This window comes from Primulina eburnea, chromosome 17 (genome assembly GCF_022965805.1).
Source record: "Primulina eburnea isolate SZY01 chromosome 17, ASM2296580v1, whole genome shotgun sequence".
Lineage (NCBI taxonomy): Eukaryota > Viridiplantae > Streptophyta > Magnoliopsida > Lamiales > Gesneriaceae > Primulina > Primulina eburnea.
In genome coordinates this window covers 8,548,495-8,570,811 of record NC_133117.1, presented here as the reverse complement: position 1 = coordinate 8,570,811, position 22,317 = coordinate 8,548,495, and the positions used below count along the sequence as shown (strand labels likewise).

The 22,317-nt window shown below is 30.7% G+C and overlaps 1 protein-coding gene across 2 annotated transcripts; it reads right to left on the bottom strand.

The window, feature by feature from the left end:
• Nucleotides 1-8,860: 8,860 nt before the first annotated feature.
• LOC140818411 (uncharacterized) lies at nucleotides 8,861-9,803 on the bottom strand. 2 transcript variants are annotated; one of them, XM_073178350.1, is made up of 3 exons: nucleotides 9,593-9,803; nucleotides 9,190-9,408; nucleotides 8,861-9,093 (listed from the first exon to the last, which is right to left on the bottom strand). In XM_073178350.1, exons 1-3 carry the CDS (start codon nucleotides 9,701-9,703, stop codon nucleotides 9,058-9,060), a joined length of 366 nt encoding a protein of 121 aa, XP_073034451.1. In that variant the 5' UTR covers nucleotides 9,704-9,803; the 3' UTR covers nucleotides 8,861-9,057. The 2 variants fall into 2 exon arrangements, with proteins under 2 accessions (XP_073034451.1, XP_073034452.1); XM_073178351.1 differs by having other exon boundaries at nucleotides 8,865-9,093; nucleotides 9,190-9,390.
• Between the last annotated feature and the right edge of the window lie 12,514 nt (nucleotides 9,804-22,317).

Here is a 22,317-nt window from a genome sequence, read left to right as displayed (position 1 = left end):
TACTTCAGGAACTTGGAATAATACTCAAAAGAATTATTCTACAATAAAGAAATAAATTCTTTCTATTGTTAAATGTATTACAAAATTTGAAAGTGATCTTTTAAACAAGAAGTTTTTATTAAGAGTCGATTGCAAATCTGCCAGAGATATTCTTTTAAAAGATGTTAAAGTAATATCATCAAAACAAATATTTGATAGATGGCAAGCTATATTAGCATGTTTTGATTTCGATATTGAACATATCTCTGGAAAATCTAATTCCTTGCCAGATTTCCTAACTAGAGAATTTTTGCAGGGATCCACCTTGGAAGACAGTTCTCAAAAGGCCAGCAACGGGGAAAAAGCCTATGAATAATCCACCTTTTAAAAGAGGTGCAAATGTTTCCCAGTCTAACATGGCTACTGCAGAAGAAGAAAAATTTGACCCAATTAAAGAATTTGCAGATGATGATACTGCTTATGAAATTCATTATTATAATAATGCAATATTTGCCCTAAAAGGGTCAAAAGAAGAATTAAAATATCCTTATTTACTATCAGTATGACTTAATTGCTGTCCTGTTGATAAAGACCTAAAAGGTCTATCACCAATCCATATAGCTCAAAGCTATTTAATTAAAGATTTACAAACCATATTGGGTAGAAAAACTAGAGAGTATTTTGAAACAATCTTAGTCGAAACCGGTTCTGTTGAAATAAAACATATGGACCGAAATCGTGATTTTGCATTCTCTAAAATGATTATTAAGAAAATCATCCCAGCTAATAATTGGGGTTTACCTCTTGGTCAAGCCAGGCAATTAAACACTTTCAGGCAATGCCAAATATGTTTAATTATCATGATTATAACATGGATTGGGATACAACCATTATTTATGAGAATTCTCGAAGAAAACATTCTTAGTGGATAAAATTCCAATTAGATGATATTCACCAATTTATACCTACATGGTTTAAAACTTTTTTTCTTTTCGTGGGGGGTAATGCCCTCTATTCTTCCAAAAAATGTAAAAAACATATGGATTAAGTTCCAACAAGCCAATCCACAGTTTGACTGAATGACCGCAATGATTCAATTCGCTATAAATTATAATGTTCCCTGGATAATAAGATGGGAATATGGACTTCAAGAAATGGCGAAAGAAAAATTTGAAATCAAATTCGCCCCTACTATTTTAATTAGAAAAATTTTAATAAAATGGTGGGGCAAAGAAGATTTTTTTGCAGAATGTAAAACTTATGATCGACATGGAATAATTGCTCTCGGACCAGCTAAAGAGACTATGAGAAACATGAATCATGACACCCCGAGTCAGACCACCTTACTTAAAGAACTTTTCCAACATTTGGATAAAGACACTATTACTTCTATGTTTTCAGAAGTATTCGGTGAAAAATCAAATATATCCACCCAAAGCATCTACCTCCTCAAAAGGAAAAGATAAAATGGAAGACGACACTCCTATGACAGAAAATATTGATCAAGATCAAGATTCACAAGATCCTTATGATGGGGATGACATTTTCGCATTACTTAATGCATAATTCAGTGGATATGTGAGTTGGATGCCATAACCGACTAAAAGCTTTTTGTAAAAAGAGTGTATTATTGTGATCAATTATTGAGTCTGTAATCTTATCTTTTATTGTGTACGTGTCTTTATTGTATTGGTTTAAGTAATATAGAAAATGGGTGTACTGTTTGTTTTTAGAATCTATAAGAGGAGTGGTTGCCCTCTATGAACCACATACTGAAAACACTATTGCATCTTTCTAGCAATAAAAGTTTCGAAGTTTTCTCTGCAATTTTCCAGCTTCAACAATTATGTAAGTATATGTCTTATGATTATATTTATGATCCACCTTTCGATTATAGCATGCCATCTGCAAATTGTATTTTAATTTTAAAAAAGAAAATTAAATTAATCAAAACTCAAATTGAAGATCTTGAAAATCGATTAAAAGATCCAGAGATAAATCCTGTTTATAAACAGTGGTTTGTTTATCCACATTTGGAAAGATCCAAGATAACCTTAAAGGCATACGAGAAGCAAGGTTCACAACTCGCTGCTTAAAGCAAAAGAAGATTTGAAGATCAATTTTTATTTTAATTCCTTATTAAGGTAATTGTTGATTGTAAAAGCCTTAAAGTCGTGTTCCTAAGTTTTTGATTGTGTGTGTTCCTAAGTGGTAAAATGTTAAAACATATGGATTAAGTTTCAACAAGCCAATCCACAGTTTAACGGAATGACCGCAATGATTCAATTCGCTATAAATTATAATGTTCCCTGGATCATAAGATGGGAATATGGACTTCAGGAAATGGCGAAAGAAAAATTTGAAATCAAATTCGCCCCTACTATTAGAAAATTTTAATAAAATGGTGGGGCAAAGAATATTTCTTTGCATAAGGTAAAACTTATGATCGACATGGAATAATTGCTCTCGGACCAGCTAAAGAGACTATGAGAAACATGAAATGTTTATCAAGACCAAGATGCACAAGATCCTTATGATGGGGATGACATTTTCGCATTACTTAATGCATAATTCAGTGGATATGTGAGCTGGATGCCATAACCGACTAAAATCTTTTTGTAAAAAGAGTGTATTATTGTGATCAATTATTGAGTCTGTAATCTTATATTTTATTGTGTACGTGTCTTTATTGTATTGGTTTAAGTAATATAGAAAATGGGTGTACTGTTTGTTTTTAGAATCTATAAGACGAGTGGTTGCCCTCTGTGAACCACACACTGAAAACACTACTACATCTTTCTAGCAATAAAAGTTTCGAAGTTTCTCTGCAATTTTCCAGCTTCAACAATTATGTAAGTATATGTCTTATAATCATATTTATGATCCACCTTTCGATTATATCATGCCATCTGCAAATTATATTTTAATTTTAAAAAAGAAAATTAAATTAATCAAAACTCAAATTGAAGATCTTGAAAATCGATTAAAAAATCCAGAGATAAATCCTGTTTATAAACAGTGGTTTGTTTATCCACATTTGGAAAGATCCAAGATAACCTTAAAGGCATAAGAGAAGCAAGGTTCACAACTCGCTGCTTAAAGCAAAAGAAGATTTGAAGATCAATTTTTATTTTAATTCCTTATTAAGGTAGTTGTTGATTGTAAAAACCTTAAAGGCGTGTTCCTAAGTTTTTGATTGTGTGTGTTCCTAAGTGGTATCGTAGCCACAAAACTTGAAGAAAACTTCAATAAAGTTTTATTCTTTTAATATATCATATTCTTTTATCTTATTAAAGAAGGCGGTAGCTCTACAAGTCGGGTTCCATAAATCATGTAAAGCCAAAGGGTAAGGTAGGGGTAAATCCTTGACCGTATCTACTAAATTCTTGAATGGATAAAATAATACGATCTTTTAACAAAAATAAATCTTCAAGTAGTAAAACTAAAAATAAAGAATTAATTATTTCTGAAAAATTTCGAGAAAAATATTCAAAACTGGAAATTACCAGTATCTTCTAATACGAAGATATATAGATCCAAAGGATTTAATTTAAAATTTGATTAATATTATAAAAACCATAGAAGAAGCTATTCCCCTAAAAGGATGTTATGATTCTTTCAGTTTATTATCTGAAAAAATCTTATAAATATTCATATGAAATCTTATATATTTATGCATCTGGGCATGATTCAAGTAGGTTTAAAACCTCTTACCAGATTAGGTTTAAATACTTCTGCCTTCATCTTAGTACGAGACCAAAGGCATAACAAATTTGAAGATTCTTTATTAGGAATAGTAGAGTCCTCATTATGTGAATGACCAATACATTTTAGCTGCTTTCCTAATTTCCCAATTTCTCTTTCTGATCCAAATATCATGAAAGCCCTCACATTAAATATAAAAACTGAAGGATTCGATATGATAGATGGTACAGAAAATGTTGTTCTATTATATAGAATTTGTTATAAAGTTATGAACTCTACGATCTCTAATTTTAGAATTAATACTAATCAAATTAGTTTTAAAAGAGGTGAAACTACTCTCTTTATTACCGATATTAATAAAAGTAATATTATGATTCCCAAAACAATAAATTGGAATCAAGTTACTTTACCAGAAATCTGGAAGATGGAGAATATTGCTCCTACTATCAAAGAAGAATCTAGAAAACTAGAAAGTATAGTTCAATATGTAGATGGTGATGTTGAAATACAATTCTTATCCCAAAGACATTTACGAATCAAACTCCTAAAATAAAGTAGAAATTCTACTTCTTCTATATCTGATTTTGAAAAAATCAGTATATCTGGTCTTCAAAAGACTAAGGATAATATATCTCAACCAGAATATAAGGTTGATCTGCCTGAATCTAGCACTTCTCGTTTTCAAAGAAGTTATTTTGTTAATAATAGAAAATCATATTCTCCTACTTTTTCTGATATGGATTATAATGTTATGGTTATTAATCACAATAATCCTATTCAAAAAAGTTTAGAAAAGGTTAAAAATTTAGATAAGAAAAAATGGTTTTTAAGTTGTTTAAACTCAAAGCAACAAGTTTTATATTCTTTAAGATATAAAGAGTGAGTAGAAGAAACTAAATTAAATTTAGATTTTTTCAAATGGTTAAAAAATCTATATTTTCCAGCAAGAAATAAAATATTTCCAGATTTTACCAATGAGTCTTTTATAAATACTCTTGAATCAATATATAAATTATATGTTCATGAAGCTGGAGAAGAATCTTGTGAGATTCACCCCTCTTTTACTATTTTACAAATCAAAAAGGGAAATAAAGAGATTTATGCTACTCCCATAAAATCTGAAATAGGACATGGTAATTTTGACCATATAATTCAGCAAAATAATTTTACTAATATCACTTTACATTCTTTAAGAAATCAAACCACTAGGATAGAAGAAAATCTTTCTAAACCTAAACAAGAAATTTCTAGAGGTGAAAGTTCGAAAGCTTTGATGATAAAACCTCCCCCTAATCTTAAGCAAGAAAAATTTCTTTTAAGCTCCAACAAGGATGAAGATTTTATGGAAGGTCTAATAGACCGATTACAAAAAATAAATATAAAAGAAAAAGGTTCTATTTCGGTAATTACCAAAGATTCTTCTGACAATGAAATGCAGATTAATAAAATGCATAAAGTTTCAATTGTAAAAATTTTTTATAAAAAGGCAACACCAATAGATCTTCAAATTGAAGAAAAGAAAGATTACGTTCAGTTTAATGGTGAAGCAATTACTGAATGGAACATTGATGGAAAGTCTGAATATCAGATTAAAACTGTTATTAAACAAATGTTAATATACTCTTCTGCCGCAAAAATAAAAGGTAATAATGATAGGAAAATTGATCAAGCTATTATTACTGGTTTTATGGGCCAACTTCAAGGTTAGTGGGATTTCTATCTTTCAAAAGATGCAAAGAATATAATTCTTAACTCTTCTATAATTGATTTAAATGGAAGAGAAGAGTTTGATGCGGTTAATACACTTATTTATACTATTTTATCTAATTTTATTGGAGCAAATGAGCTTCAATTAGATATATCTCAAGAACAATTAATGAATTTAAGATGTCCAACATTATCTGAATTCAGATGGTATAAAGATGTGTTTATGACAAAAGTTTTAACCAGAAATGATTGCAATGCAAATTTCTGGAAAGAAAAATTTATTTCTGGACTTCCAGTTCTTTTTGCAGAAAGAGTTAAAAATAGATTGAAATCTAAATCTCCAACAAACTCTTAAGATTGGAGTATTCTTACTTATGGAGATTTATCCACAGAAATAACTGCAGAAGGGATTACTCTTTGAATGATATCAAGTTAAAAAGACAACTTGATATGCAAAAAGAAGAAAATAGAAATATTATTGGTGATTTTTGCGAGCAAATAGGCTTTCAATCAATACAATATCCTAAAAGGGATAAGAAAAGAAAAAGATTTCCTTTTAAAAAGAAAAAAACATTATCTAAAAGATAAAGAAAAATCTAAAAAATATTCTAAGAAAAGGTTTAGAAAACCTATAAAAATATGATTCTACTAAGATTCCAGTATGCTGGAAATGTGGAAAAATTGGACATAAAGCTAATAAATGTTATGTCAAGAAAAAGATTAATAATCTCAATATAACCAATGATTTAAAAGAATCATTGATAAATATTCTTCTTAATAAAGAAGAAGATAAACAAAAAGATTTTTATATCAACATTATTGATGAATTATCAGAATATTCTAATAGTAGTTCAGATAATGATTCTGAAATATCAGAAAATAAAATTTGTAATCCAGATTATGATTGTGATACTTGTCTCATAAATTTTATGGGATTAGAAATAAAAGTAATATCAAATGAAGAAACTTTCATTTTAGATCTTATAGATCAAATAAAAGATCCTATAGAAAAAAGAAAAGCTATAGAACATTATTTGAATATGGCAAATCACAAGCCTACTAAACTTGTAGAAAATACTGTACAAGAACATGAATTATATTCTTATAACAAAATATTAGAAAAAGCTAAACAAAAAGAAAGAGAACTTACTATCTCCGAATTAAAAGGAGAAATAGATCAGATAAAATCTGAGATTAAATATTTAAAAGAAAGAGTAAATACTCTTTGTATTAATAATAATCATATTTGGGAAAAAGATTCTACTTCTGATGAAGAAGAAGAAGAAGAAATTATATCCAAAAATGAAAATGATAATGAAATAAATCAAATGGTTTGGATCAATAAAATTGATCAAATTATTTCTCAAAAATGGTATTCAAAAGTAACCTTAATTATTAATAAAAAATTTAAAATTACAATTGAAGCATTATTAGATAAGGAGCTGATGTAAATTGCATCAGTGAAGGAATTGTTCCTCCTAAATATTATAAAAAAACTACTCAGTTTATAACAGCTGCTGATAAGCAACCTCTCACAGTTAATTACAAATTGTCCGATATGGCAATACGTAATTCTGGAGTTTGTTTAAATACTACTTTTATTCTCATTAAAAATATCTCTACTCATGTGATTCTAGGAATCCCATTTTTCCAAATGTTGTTTCCTATTAATAAAATTAAGGAAAGGGTTTATATACCAATATTAAAGGAAATGATTTATTTTTCCCATTTACCACTATACCTATTTCAAAATCTATTAATATTTTACAAAAAATAGTAAATAATAAAGAAAATTTTGTTACTTCATTAAAAGATGAAGTTCTTTTTAAAAATATAAAAGAAAAAATAAATTCTGAGAAAATTCAAGAAAAAATGAAATTATTTCGAAAATATATCTAGAGAAATTTGTGTTGATGTTCCTAATGCCTTTTGGAATAGGAAGAAACATCAAGTTAGTCTACCTTATACGGATGATTTTACTGAGGATAAAATTCCTACTAAAGCTAGGCCTATAGCTATGGGACCTAGACTTTTAAATTATTGTAAAGAAGAAATTGATAGCCTTCTTAAAAAAGAATTGATAAGACCAAGTAATAGTCCTTGGAGTTGTCAAGCATTTTATGTAGAAAATGCAGCAGAAATTGAGAGAAGAGCTCCAAGACTTGTTATCAATTATAAACCACTAAATAAAGCATTAAAATGGATAAAACATCCATTACCAAATAAAAGAGATTTATTAAATAGGTTATTTAAAGGGAAAATATTCTTTTCTTTTGATTTAAAATCGGGATTTTACTAGAGTCTTCTAAAAGAAAAAGATAAATATAAAACAGCTTTTACTGTACCATTTGGCCATTATGAATGGAATGTAATGTCATTTGGACTAAAAAATGCTCCAATGGAATTCATAAAATATAATGAATGAAATTTATAATTCATATATTGATTATATCATAGTTTATATTGATGATGTACTTATTTATTCTGATACTATAGATCAGCATTTTAAACATCTTAATATATTTATCCAAGCCACTAAAAAGCTGGATTAGTAGTAAAGCATAAAAAAGTAAAACTTTTTCAGACTAAGATAAAATTTTTAGGACATTATATTGAAAATGGAGTAATGATTTCTATAGAAAGAGCAATTGTTTTTGGTGATAAATTTCCAGATAAATTCACTGATATAAATCAATTACAAAGATTTCTTGGAAGTCTAAATTATATCGGAGATTTTTATAAGGATTTTGCACAAGATTGTAAATTATTATTTCAAAGGTTGAGGGTATGATTCGGGACCCACATTTTGTGAACAAAATTTTTAAAAAACTGCTGGACAGGGGGTGGTCATCCACGCTCAGTCTCTGCCTGCGGGTCAACTTATTGAGTGCAAGATGGGCATCTGAGTCGCCTCTAGTTTTTCTATGGCCAACTTGTTGCAGGATGAAATATGATATCTTTGCTATTTTGTTCCCTTTGGAATTCTGCATTTTGCCTGCACATGCATTTGTTATTTGTTGTCACCTTTGAGGTTGATTTAGTGACTGGAAAATGTACCAAATTATTTTTTATTTCAGGTAATTGTCCAATTGAAGGAGATGAATACATTGAAGATCAGATAGTCAAGGATGATTGTGATCTAGGAGCCTGACTCGTGGGGTTTGGATTATCATTATTATTTTAGTTTTTTAGGATTTTATAGTTTGTTAAGATACAGATCTGTTCCTAGTAATTGTAAAAATTAAATAATCCCCATTGAGCAACATATGTGTTGGATAAGAGAGAAGGAAACACAGAGGCTAATGCAAAAACTTGTGTGAGACGGTCTCACGGATCGTAGTTGTGAGACAGATCTCTTATTTGGGTCACCCATGAAAAAGTATTACTTTTTATGTTAAGAGTATACTTTTTATTGTGAATATGGGTAGAATTGACCCGTCTCCCAGATTATGATCCGTGAAACGGTCTCACATGAGACACACTCCAGAGCTAAATAGACATACTTGTAGGCAAAAAGTGTATCTGAAAATTAGAGCAAATTACAGGAAGAGAGAATCGACCCACACAAGAGACAACCAACCATGTTTCTCGAATTTTATTCATGTGCTCTCAAGAGTATACGTAAAGCAGGCATGATCGCCAAGGAGAAAGAAACCTCTGCTTCACTCAAAAAGTTGAGCCATTGTATCCAACGAATGAGCCCTAGAGAAAGAAGATCAGAAAGAATCTCAGTTACCATTAATTTTTTCTTGTCGAAAAATATTTTAGCAAGTTATCGATAATAGCATCAACATCTACATGAACGTCGTAAAACTTGATGTAAAAACGGGAACTGTCAATAGAAAGTTTGGTTTGCAGAATCTCAGCTATAATTGAACTGAGTTTGCCGTTGACGCTCGGGCTAAGACCTCCTATGGATATTAGTTCCCCATAAGCAGCTGGCTCTTCACTCCCGCCGAATGAAATTTGGACTCCTCCATTAACCAATATCAGCACATACTGCGAAACCAACGAATCCTTTGCGTAAAAAAAAAAAAAGAAATTGTGCTCAAGCATCTTCCAATCATCAATTGCATCACATGTTAAAAGCCACTTCTTGCGAAAATGGCCAACAAGCATTCAAGATTCTGTAAGATGTAGATGACACAAATCCATTTCATGCTGAGCATAAACAAAACAGTAAGAAAATGAGAGGCTTTACGGATTCAGGCTTGCCGATGGTTTCGGCGACAGCTTTGGTGGCGTCTTTGAGAATATCAGAAGCAACTACTCCATCAACTGGTGTATTGATGAACAAATTCAATGTGGGCATTTTCAAGCTTCGTTTTTATTGATTGAATGTATCTTTAACCTTTCAGGAACGCTGCAGAGATGGTTGAACTTTGTTTGGAAGAATGACAACAAAAAAACGTTTCTAGATAAGAATACATGATGTAACGCCACTTTTTTAACATGATTTGTACTGAAAATTAGAAATAAAAAATAAATTAAGATTAAAAAAAATAACAATTAATTTAATTAATAATATTTTTAATATCCGTGAGACGAATCAACATGACACATACCTAGAGTGATAAGTAATATTTTTGGCGTAAAAAATAATATTTTTCACGATTCGGGTCATGTAGGAGATTGGTCTCACAAAATTGGCTCGTGAAAGGATCTTACACAGGGACGGAGCCACCCTTGGACTAGGATGGGCTCCAGCTCCACCTATTTTTTTTTAAAAAAAAAGAGTTAGTAATTTTAAATTTTATTTTTTTTTCAGCCTATATTAAAAATACTACAAAATTTTTATCAGTTTTTTTAGTCTCATGTTTAAAAATTAAAAATAAAACAACTTCCACAAATCATATTTTATTACAGTGTATTGGTTGATTTATTATCGTATGTTTTGAAATTATGAAATTTTGAGATAAAAATTAAACGATTCTAAAATTATATTGAATAATTAGTTGTGATTATTCGAGTACTTGCAATAATATTGTCTTATGATGTATGTGAATTTTGGAGTTTGAATTTTTACCCTAAAAATCTATTGTTGTAGATTTTGGAATAAAAATCAATTGGTTGAAATGTTTGATGATTATTGATGTGAAATTATTATTGGACTTGTTTTGTGATTTTTCTATTTATAATAACAAAAAATTGAATAAGTATGAAATTTGAAAAATAATTCTTTGTTGTAAATTTTGGTAATATTGAATTTTTCTAATTAAGTAACTCAAAAAATGAAGAAAATAAAAGTTGTTAAGTTATTTTTATACCAAAAGAACATATATCAACAAATAACAGAAAAACATCAATTACAGTCTATGAGTGAACAAAATATCGTTTCAACCAAAATAACAGACCAAAATGAATTAATTTGAAATTTCGGTTCGGTGTTGAGGTGCAAGAATTATCCTAACAAGGTAGAGCGATCGAACCATGACGCTTGGGCTGCTGTGCGATTTAAAATATTTGAGTTGCACCATTACCACCAGCTATAACTTTTGGTAAAGAAGCAAACGTTTGGTCCTACATTCGATTTATTCAGAAGTTCGGTTTAAATTTTTTGAAATATAGGTTAGTTCGGTTCGATTTCAGTTTTTAATATAAAACTTCGGTTAACCTAACAAATTAAATTTTTGTAAATAAAATTAATATTATTAAATTTTCTAATAAAGTTTATAAGGATATAAATATTACAATTGCTAATAAAATTTATTAGAAAATAGTACTATACTTAAAAATATTTTTTAATAAATAAAATTTAAATTTATTTAATTTAATTTTTATATTGCATTTTTTTATTAAAACATGATTATTTAAAAAAATTCTAAAATTTCGGTTAATTGTGTTACTGACCGAAATAATCAATTTTTTCGATTTAATTTATTAGATTTTCGTAGCAAAGTCTGTCGAAAAAAAGTTCAGCTAATTCGATTTTAACTGAACCTATTACTGTCTAACACAGGATAGAGCCAGCCTCATGTACTTATGAATCCTGGCTCCGCCCCTGATCTTACATGAATTTTTGTGTTTATTTTATGCATTAAGGATGTTGACAAACTTAAATTAATTATTTGAGAGATTGATGTAATTATTTTAGGAATTTAGACAATTAACGAAGTTACTAAAAATGAGAACAATTATCATTGTCAATTTATGGTATAAAATTAAATATGGATTATATTTAACAAAAATTAGAGTGTAAATAACATTTTTTCATATTTATTAGAATTTTACCCATCCAATACACATAGTGTTATTTTATGTAATTGATTATTAAAATTAATAAGTATTATCGTTTGAATAATTATTTAAAATTATTGAGATATAATGAATATATTTTAAATTTTAAATATTATTATAAAAATTTATTATGTAATTTTTTTTTTGGTCATTTAAGATAATCCTCAAACGAATATATCAATCTTCTATTATTTAATTGAATTCTTATATTAGTTGGTGAAACTGTTACTAATTAAAAAAATATAAAAATATATTTAAAAAATAATTAATGATTTTATCTATCAAAATTTTAAATAATAAATAAATAATTTTCAAAAAAAAAAACAAAAAATTGTCATTTATTAGATGAATAAATTTTGATAAAAATTTTAATTATTTTTTGAAAATATATAAAAATTTATTTAGATTAAATTTCTAATCATAATAATAGCAATTTACATATAAGAAATATAAAAAAAATCATGACGAAACTCTTTCAAAAAGTTGAAAAACTTAGTATTATAAAAAAACACTGTATTTTATTTAATATGTTAGAGAGTAATAATAAATAAATATATAAAATGAGCACAAAATTCAAAATCATTACTAAAATTAAATGAATGATATAATCAATGCAGACCCTTAAATATAATTTAGATTTTCAATGGATATCATATTCAAATTGAATTTTAAAAATAAATTGAAAATATATAAAAGTAACATAAAACTCATGACTGAAATTAAATAAAATGATATAATTAATGAAAACACTTAAATGCAGTTTATATTTTCAAAGAATATCAAATTCAAATTTGAATTTTAAAAAAGAAATTAAAAAGACTTCACATTTAATTGTGATATTTATTTCTTCTTTGTTTTCAAAAATTTAATATGATAGATAAATACATACAATATCCCATCATGTTTCTTTTGACGAAAACTTTTCGATTACGAAAAAAATATTGTTTATATGTATATAGATGGTGAAAAAAATAAAATAGCATTTAATTATTTTAAAATCCAAAATTTAATATCATAACATATATATAGTGAGTAATTGAGGTGTGAGAATCTCAATAATATCATGGTAATCAAAATATTAAATGCTAATTATATGATCGAATGCTTGCCGTTTTACAAAAAATAATAGCTGGTGGTAACAGTGCAATTCAAATATTTTAAAGTGTATTGCAGCTCAATAGCCACGATTCGATCGCTTTCCCAACAAAGACAATTATTGCACTTCAATAATATTTCTCTCAATAATTGCACGTATTGCAATTAATGGCAACCGAACTAATGATCTTGGCTCTGATACCAATTGAGGAGCACATTTTTTTACAACAACATATGTGTTTGCTTTTATTATTTTCATTGGTCCATCAGTGATAACATACCACATATTGTCATCTTGAGCTGATAGATGTGCATGCATCTGAATTTTTTTTAATCATCATATTATTTTTTAGAGAACATATGGATTTTGTTAAAAAAAGTTATCAGTAGTCTTCTTCAATTCGGACGCATCCTTTTTTATATTTTTTAATCCCTCAACGTCATAAATATATACATAACTCACAGATGTACTAGGTAGCCGAAAATTGTGCAGAGGGTGCTACGTGTCCTTGTTGTGTTTCCAAAAATAGTCATGGTTACTTCAATGTATAGCTTTTAGGTTAGTGATAAGCGTTCGATCCTAACACTTGATATTAGAGTGAGGTCATGAGTGATCAAGTCTCTATAGAATCATATTTATAAACTTCTTGAGGAGGAGAATGTTGGCTCAAGCGTGCACGAGTGAGAGTGGTATTGGAATGAGTGACTTCCTTAGAAATTCTTATGCGTCAGATGTTGATGTTGCGCCGTTTGATCTGGTTGACTAAGTTGGCCGTAAAAGAGTGACGCCGGATCTTAACGGGTAATATTTTCTCTGCTGGAGACGGGGCCGATGATAGAAAGGGTAAGACTTATCTTTAAGAGATATGAGACAACATCAGTAGATAGACACACACATCACCTAACTCATGGGCCTAACAGCCAAACTCATTATCACCCAAGTAGGAGCACTTATAAATAAAGTTGCATCATGACTAACAGTTATAGTTTTTGACCTAGTGGTAAACATTTGATCCTAACATTAATCCATAATTAATGATGGTGGAATTAGTATCAAGAGTTAAACAAAGTTATTATAAAAAATAATTTTAAACACATAGAAAAGAATCTCAAAAGCATATCATATTCATTACTAATATAGTGTTAGGATCAAGGCTTACCACTAGGTCAAAAGCTATAGTTGTTAGCCAAAGCTCAACTTTTTTCCATATACTTATGGCAGCGCAGAGTGCACCTCCTTTGGTGCTAATGGGTCAGGCTGTCAGGCTCATGAGTCTAAAAAAATACGTGTCTATCTGCTGGTATTGTCTCATATCCCTTAGTGATCACTCTTACCTTTTCCCTACTGCCGGCCTTGTCTCCAGCAAAGACGGTATTATCCGTTAAGATCTGACGTCAATTTTGTTATGGCTCAACTAGCCAACCAGATCAAGAAGTGCAACGTTAACAGCTTGACGTACGAAAAATTCTCAGGATATCACTCATCCTAGTACCACTATCACTCATGCACTTTTAACCCAAAATCCCCCCAAGAAGTATAAAAATGTGCTTCTTGAAAGACTTGAATCCATGATATTTCTCTGATACCAATTGTTAGAGTCAAACACTTACCACAAGGTCAAAAGTTATAGCTGTTAGTCAAGGCACAATTTTATTTTCTTATATTTGTTGCTGCATGGAGTACACCTACTTGGGTGCTAATGGGTTGGCTATTAAGCTTATGAGTCCGGAGAAATGCGTGTCTATCTACTGGTGCTATCTCATATCTATTAGAGATTAATCTTATCATTTCCCTATAGCCTATCCTATCCCCAATGGAGATAGTAATACCTGTTAAGATCTAACGGTACTCTTTTACTGCTCAACTAGCCAACCAAATCAACATATGCAACATCACCATCTTGACGTTCGGAAACTTCTCAGGATGTCATTTATTCTAGTATTATTCTCCCTCATTTATGCTTAATCCAACATTCCTCTGCCCAAAAAAAAAGTATAGAAATATTCTTCTATGGCTCTCATTATTCTGTTTCTAGAAAGATTCCACTAGAAGATTTGATCAATACAACAAATTGTACAAACCCTTTCATCTCAGTTCAACAACCTTAATGAAATGAAAATCCTAGCACTCTTTACTCCGAATTGATCTGTTCAGAAACATGCTTCTGGCAATTAAAAATGATTTTCATAACACAACAATGCTCGTGTGTAAAAGATAAGTGGGAATACAAAGTATACATTATTGATCCTTAATCGATCTAATGAAAAAATTATTGTGTGTGCAAGAACAACTTAAAGATGAATCTTTTAAGATATGTCGTGCAATTTTAATGCTCGATGAAGATTGATAAAATAGTATCAATTGCGAGTGTAATCTTTAGTTTTGATGCATTCTTTATTTATAGGTAATGGTCTCCAACATTAATAAATATATATGGTACTCACAGATGTACTAGGTTGCCAAAATTATGCAAATATTGGCACGAGTCCTTGTCGTATTGCTGAATATAGTACTAGCCAATTCAAATTTGTTGGACGTTAGCTGAAAGGGGGTAACCAATAGTTCTCCTCTCTTTTGTCCTTGCTGACAACTTTGTAACATACTCGGAAATAGTTTGTTTGTCTTCAGAGAATGTTTATATAATGGTCTTCGAGTTGATATGTTTTACTTGTATAGCTATGTTCCAGTCTCGTTGATGAAGAAACTCCATCAGATCAAAATAGTTGGACATCTGGATTTGTATGTTCAATAAAGCTTGTAACAACGTAGGTTTATTAGAACGCTTGTAGTCTTGTTTAGTTCAGTTTAATGATATGCATTAATATATGTTTGAACTAAATCTGTTTAGTTTATGATTATCAAATAAGCAGTTTTCTCATTTTTGATGATGTCAAACTAAGCTGTGAGTTATAAACAAAAACAATTATTAAAAAATGAATTGTTCATAGATTAAGCTTTTTAATGTGAAAGAAGATATATAAATAAAGCATGAAAACTCTGTAAGAATTCTATCTCCTAATTTATCCTTTCTTGAACGGTCGATGAGAGGAGTGGCTTGGTTTTATGTGCTGATTGAGCTGCTGTGATGATGACCCCGACCACTACTACCAGAACTTTCACCAGATGTCTTCCTCTGCTGAGATGATGAGGAGGAAGGCTTAGGCTTCTCTTGTTCGCTGGGCTTTTCCTCTTTTTTGATATCACCCTTCCCTCTTCATAGAAAAGTAACCATCTGCTTCTCAATTCGGCAGATAAGATTGGCATTGTGTCTATTTTGATTGTGCTTTTCAAAAATTAGACTCGAGTGCATAGTCAAATCTTGAGCACCTAAGTAAGCTATTCATTGAGATTTGTTTTTAATAGTTCAAGGCCCGGAGAAGATGTCATCTGGTATGCTCTTAGTCCAATGATTTATTTATGCATATTGATAAGTGATTGATGAAAAAAATTCATACCATCAAATTGTGGATATTCTGGATTGTATCATTGGTCTTGTTCTTAAAACTTGAAGGTGAGATTGGCAGAGAAATGTGTGACAGCTCAAGTTCAGGTGCTTCATATTCTGTGAGAGATTATACAGGTATTTGTGGTACAAGATCATCAGCTATATGTTCTGTTTGAATTACTTGATCTTGTGTCAATATGACTTGTTCTTCTTCTTCTTCTGGAGTTGATAGCTCTTGAGGAGTAATGATGGGTGGAACTTGAAACGCTTTGTGAATCGATTCATCAATCGATGGGACTGGTGATGAAGATGCTATATCCAGTTATTTTGTTGTATTGATCTGTTGGGGTGGAGGTAAAGCATTCTTATATCCTGTTGATTCAAGATGTTGCACTGATGGGGATGAAATGTCAAACACGGGTTCAATTACTACCACTCTCTATAGTGGTATGAACATTTTTATTATTGCATCAGTTGCTGGGGTAGATACTTGAGTGATTTTAGGAATGATTGTATTGTCCAAGGTCTGCAGCATCTCAGCTGTTGTAGTCAAAGGTATTTCAGAGATTGCATCTGATACGGGCAAATATACTTGAACTTCCTTATGTTGTTCAAGTTGTTATGATTGATTGTGAAGCACAATGTCAACGATAATTTGTGCTACATTTTGAGTATCTTCTTCTACAGACTAATATGTCTGCTTGGCTGGTATTTCAACATCTGTTTGTTATGTTGTATGAGGGATCTGAATTTCAGATGGTACATTCTCCTTGTTATGTTCTTCAATATTTACTTGTTCTCCTGGGATGTCTTCTTCTTTTGCAACTTCAAAGTTAAATAGCTCTGTTTTTGCCGATATAGTTTTTCCTTTCAAAGGGAAGGTCAATTTGAGATCTTCTCTCATTACCTTGTCATTCATGGACAGGCCATTGGGATCGAAGTTTTCTCTATTTTTTTGTAAGTAAGAGTCTCCGGCAACTCTCCCTCAATATCATTGCTAGAAAATTTTGTTTTTTCATAGCCTCTGGGATCATTTGAGTTTCAGTCCATTCAAGGACTTTGTTTTCCTATTCAGCTAACTTCTGTAGTGTCTTAAAGGATTTGATATCAAAGTATTGTCCATACATTCTGAGATTAATCCACTTGTGAAACTTCTTGAGTTGGTTCTTGGTTCTTTTTTCAACTTCTTCCATTTTCAGGTTGATTCTGGTTTGGATAGCTAACAAAGGCTTGGACTTGGGTATTATAATATCTTTACCCTTATCTGGCGGTAAGATTTGTGGCAGTCCGGAATCATGAGTGGTGATATCGTATTTTTTTTTTATTTTGAGACCTGGTAAGACCTTGCTTATTGGAATAGCTAGGAAGGGAGTTGCTCTGAATGTCTCATTAAAGTGCTTGATCAGCTTGATTTTCATGGTATTGAGCTTTTTCTTTGGAGTAGGGGAGAACACTTGGGTATTAGGAAGCTTTTTCTATTTGGAATCAATTTTTTTGTGGTCAGATTCTTCAATCACATGTTTCCTCTTTACTGGTGCATTTTGGGTGTTTGCTTCTTCTGCTTTTCTCAATTAATCCTGTTTTCTTGTCTCAAAAACTTCTTTATTGACCTTTGATAGTTCATCTTTAGTTATGATTTTTTTTTATCTGTAGATGTCGATTGACTTTTTGTTGAGCACCTTATGAACGTGCAGATTGGTTGACGGTCCAAGTTGTCCTCGATTCTTCTCCAATAATTGGCAGATTGGGACATAAAATCCATGGTGCTATAAATCTGGATGAGAGACCATTGCCACCAAAATATTGTACAGGACAACAGACCAATTGATTTTGATTCCTGCAATGATAGCAATCATCATTTCCAGTCTCTCTACTATGAAGGCAGTGAAGGATACTGACTTTGCTGTCAGGGGCTTGGCCACTATATCGTTCAACATCCAGAATTCAATTTTAATTTCCTTCTTCTTTCCAAGGGATTTGATAGAAGCACAAGACAATGAAAACTTGACTTTCATCTCGTCAATAGTTGCAGAGGGAAACTTATTGAATTTCGTGATTCTTTTTGTCAGCAAACCGAAATTGACATTGAATATTTGTTGATTGATGGATAAAGTTTGATTATCGATAGTGTATTGTAGATGCAAATAATTGAGATAGTCTTTCTTCATAGATATGGTTGGAACATCAAAGAAATCCCTTTAATCTGTTGGCTTCTAGAGTTTTGAACATGGTTGCCAAATCATTATCAACGGTAGGTATACTGCATCGAAGTCAACTAGAAGAGCGTTGCTGACAAATGAAGACATTCTGACTGTTAGTAAATAATTTTTAAAGAAATAAAGATGCTTGTAAACTTGATTATCAAGAAAAAAGTTGATCAGAGACTGTAAAAATAAATTGGTGGATTTTTGTGACTATATATATGGTCGTGTAATACAACATGTCAGTCCATGTGTCAACATATTTGTGGAGAATTCAAAATTCTAAAAGTAATATGAAACATCATACCCATACAATTTAAAGCGGTAAATAAACGTGTCTTGTAAAATTAAATGAAATACATGTAAAAATAATATGGATAGTTGACCCTTTTTTATCAAATTTATTTTGGGTAACTTATCATAAGATAAGAGCTATATGACAAAATCGAGTTGATCAAAAGCTTGAGCTATCGGACAACTCTAGCTGTTGGACCATTTGAGCTATGAACTCGACTGTTGGTTATCAACTTAATCTAAAAGTTCTCCCTAAGAACATGCATTATTAGTTTAATCAACAAGTCCTAAGTATTTCTAAAATATGAAAACTTAGTCTCGGATAATGGCTTGATGAAGATATCCGCCACTTGTTGATTTGTTGAGACAAGTTCCAATATGATGTCCTTCTTTTTGACACGATCTCTTACGAAATGATGTCTTATGTAAATATGTTTGGTTTTTGAGTGCAACACTAGATTATATGTTTTCGCAATAACACTTATGTTATCACAAAAGATCGGAGACTCATCAACTCGAACATCACAATCTCCGAGTTGTTGTTGGATCCACAACAGCTGAGCACAACTCCCGATAGATAGTTATTCTTCTTTAGCTGTTGAGGTAGCAATTGATGTTTGATTTTTTATAAACCAAGAGATCAGTCTGTCACTTAAAAATTGACAAGTTCCACTTGTGATTTTCATGTCTATCTTTCAACCTACATAATCTACATCATAGTAAGCAGTTACATTTAAACTGAAATATTTTGGATACCAGAGTCCAACATTTTGAGTACCCTTAAGATATTTCAATATACTTTTAGCAGCAATGTCGTGCGATTGTTTAGGATTTGCCTGGAACCTAGCACATATGCAAATAGAAAACACGATTTTTGGTGTGCTGGCAGTTAAGTACAATAGTTAACTAATCAATCCTCTAAATATTAACACATCAATAGATGGTCTAATCTCACTTTTGTCCAGCTTGATTGAGGATCTCAGGGGTGTTTAAGCTGTGTAGCAATTCTCCATACCTAACTTCTTGAGAAGTTCCTTGGTGTATTTAGCTTGATTTATGAAAATTCCAGTATGAAGATGTCGAAATTGTATTCCGAAGAAGAATTTCATATCACTCATTTCAACTTGTCCTGCATCAGCTTAGAGAAATTTTAACAGAGTTTGGGTTAGTTGACCCAAATATAATATCATCTACATATATTTGAGCTAACAGATTATGATCTCTTTTACTGAATTTAATAATGTTTTATAAACTGTGCCGATGGTGAAATCATGCTCAATTAAAAATTTGGATTAGGTGTCGTGCCAGTCTCTAGGGGTTTGCTTCAGACCATATAATGTTTTATCTAATTTAAATACATAATCAGGTATTACATGATTGACAAATAGAGGATGTTGTTCAACAAATACATCTTCTTATAATAAACCATTCAGGAATGACTTTTAACATCCATCTGATATACTTTAAATTCCTTAAACACATCATAAGTAATAAATATTCTGATAGCTTCTAATCTTTTTACGAGTGCAAATGATTCATCAAAATCTATTCGTTCTTCTTGATTTTATTTTAGTGTCACTAATCTTGCTTTATTTCTGATTACAGTGTCATTCCATCGAGTTTATTTCAAAAACACATCTTGTTTCTGTGACCGATTGATCTATTGATATGGAAACTAAATGTCAAACTTTATTTCTATCAAATTGTCCTAATTTTTCTTGCATGGAATTTATCAATTTCGATTCAATTAGAGCTTCGTCAATTTTCTTATGTTCATTCTGAGATATAAATGAAGTATGAAAAAAATTCATCAATCATATGTTTTCTAGTTCTTAAAGGAGCAAAAGAGTTACCCATGACCAGCTCAGGTGGATATTTTTGTTCTACCGATTGCACGGTCCAAGAGGATTTGAATTTACAATATTAGAATATTGTTCTTGAATTGAGTCAGTTTTTTCCTCAACAAGATTTAGAACTTGATCTGTTGTTGGTTCACCTAGATCTGGATCAGCTTGGTATTTTACATTGTCATTTCTTTGATCATCATATTGATCTTTCGATTTTTTATTTATGTCATCATCAGCTTGATTTTTTGGAGTATTAGGTTAACAGTGCAAGTCATTTGTTCTCCTAATCTGAATTTATTTGTTCTTCTAATCTGAATCTCATCATCATTGTCAAATTGAATATTAGTATTTTCCTTTCCATTATAAAGATCATTTAAGTTTGTCTCTTAGGCATTTGGTTTTGCGTCGAAGGCAGTTAAATGACTTTTACTATTGTTATGAATGAAAAACTTACAACCAAATATCCTGAAGTATGGAATATCTGGTTGATTTCCATTCCACATTTGATAAGAGTCTTTCCATGTCTTTTTTTGATCATCTATGTTCTGAGTATAACAAGCAGTATTGACAGCTTCAGCCCAAAAGCACTGAGAAATTCCATAGTCTGCTAGATTGGTTCGAGTTGCTTCCTTATGTGTTCTGTCACATCTCTGCAACACCGTTATTCTGAGGTGATCTGGAAGCAGAAAACTCATTCTTGATTCCATTGTCCTCCAGATAAGTTGCAAGTAGTGTGTTAGTAAACTCAGTTTCTCGATCACTTCTTATCATGTTCACCGCTAGGTTTTTCTCATTTTGTTTAGGATCTTTATCAATTTTTAACTAGTTTGTTCTTTTGGATCCTAAGAAAATAACTAATGTGAATCTTGAAAAATCATCAATCATTATCAGAGTGTTCCTCATTTCCCCTAAACTCGTTATTGGTAAAGGGTCAAATAGGTCCATATGAAGTAGTTCATAACATCAAGTTGAGGCGTTATAACCCTTGTTCTTTAAAATCGATCTGACTTGCTTTCGAATTTGACATGCTGATCAAATCTTATCATTTGAAAAGTCAATCTTCGGTAGATCGGATTCTAAGTTATTCTTACTCAGGTTAGAGATAGTTTTAAAATTCAAATGATTTAACTTTTTATGCCACAACCAATTTTTGTTAGCACTAATAGCTATAAAACATTTCGGATCAGATGGTTGTTCAATAGACCAGTCTATTTTATGCGTATTACTAGTCATGTTACCTATCAACATAATTTTACCTTTTGGATTCTTGACACCGCAAGTGTGCTAATGGAATTATACAATGAATCTATTATCAAGTAATCGAGTTATGCGGATTAGATTATAAGAAACATCATTAATGACAATATTACCATGAATAATCTTACTATTACCTACAGTTTTACCTTTAGAGTCATCTCCAAAAATGATTCTTGGATCTTTATATTCAATGATTCTGATAAGAGATTGTCATTTCATGTCATGTATCTTGAACATCCACTATCTAGGTATCAAGTTGAATTTTTCAACAGTTCACTATGTTGTACTTGCAATCATAGATTAAAAAAATGAATTGGCACCCACATCTATTTGGGTCTATAATTAATTAGTCCTTTTGGAAACCACCCCTGAATTATCTTGATAGAATTTCCATCGTGTGTTTCAAATAAGGTGTGTGATTGTGCAGAAATATTGCTAGTGTTGTGTCGTGTGTTCTTACCAAATCTTTGTTTAGGACTTTTCTTCTAATCAGATAGTCTATATCTTTTTTGAATTGGCTTGCAATTGTAGTAATTGTAATTTCTAAAC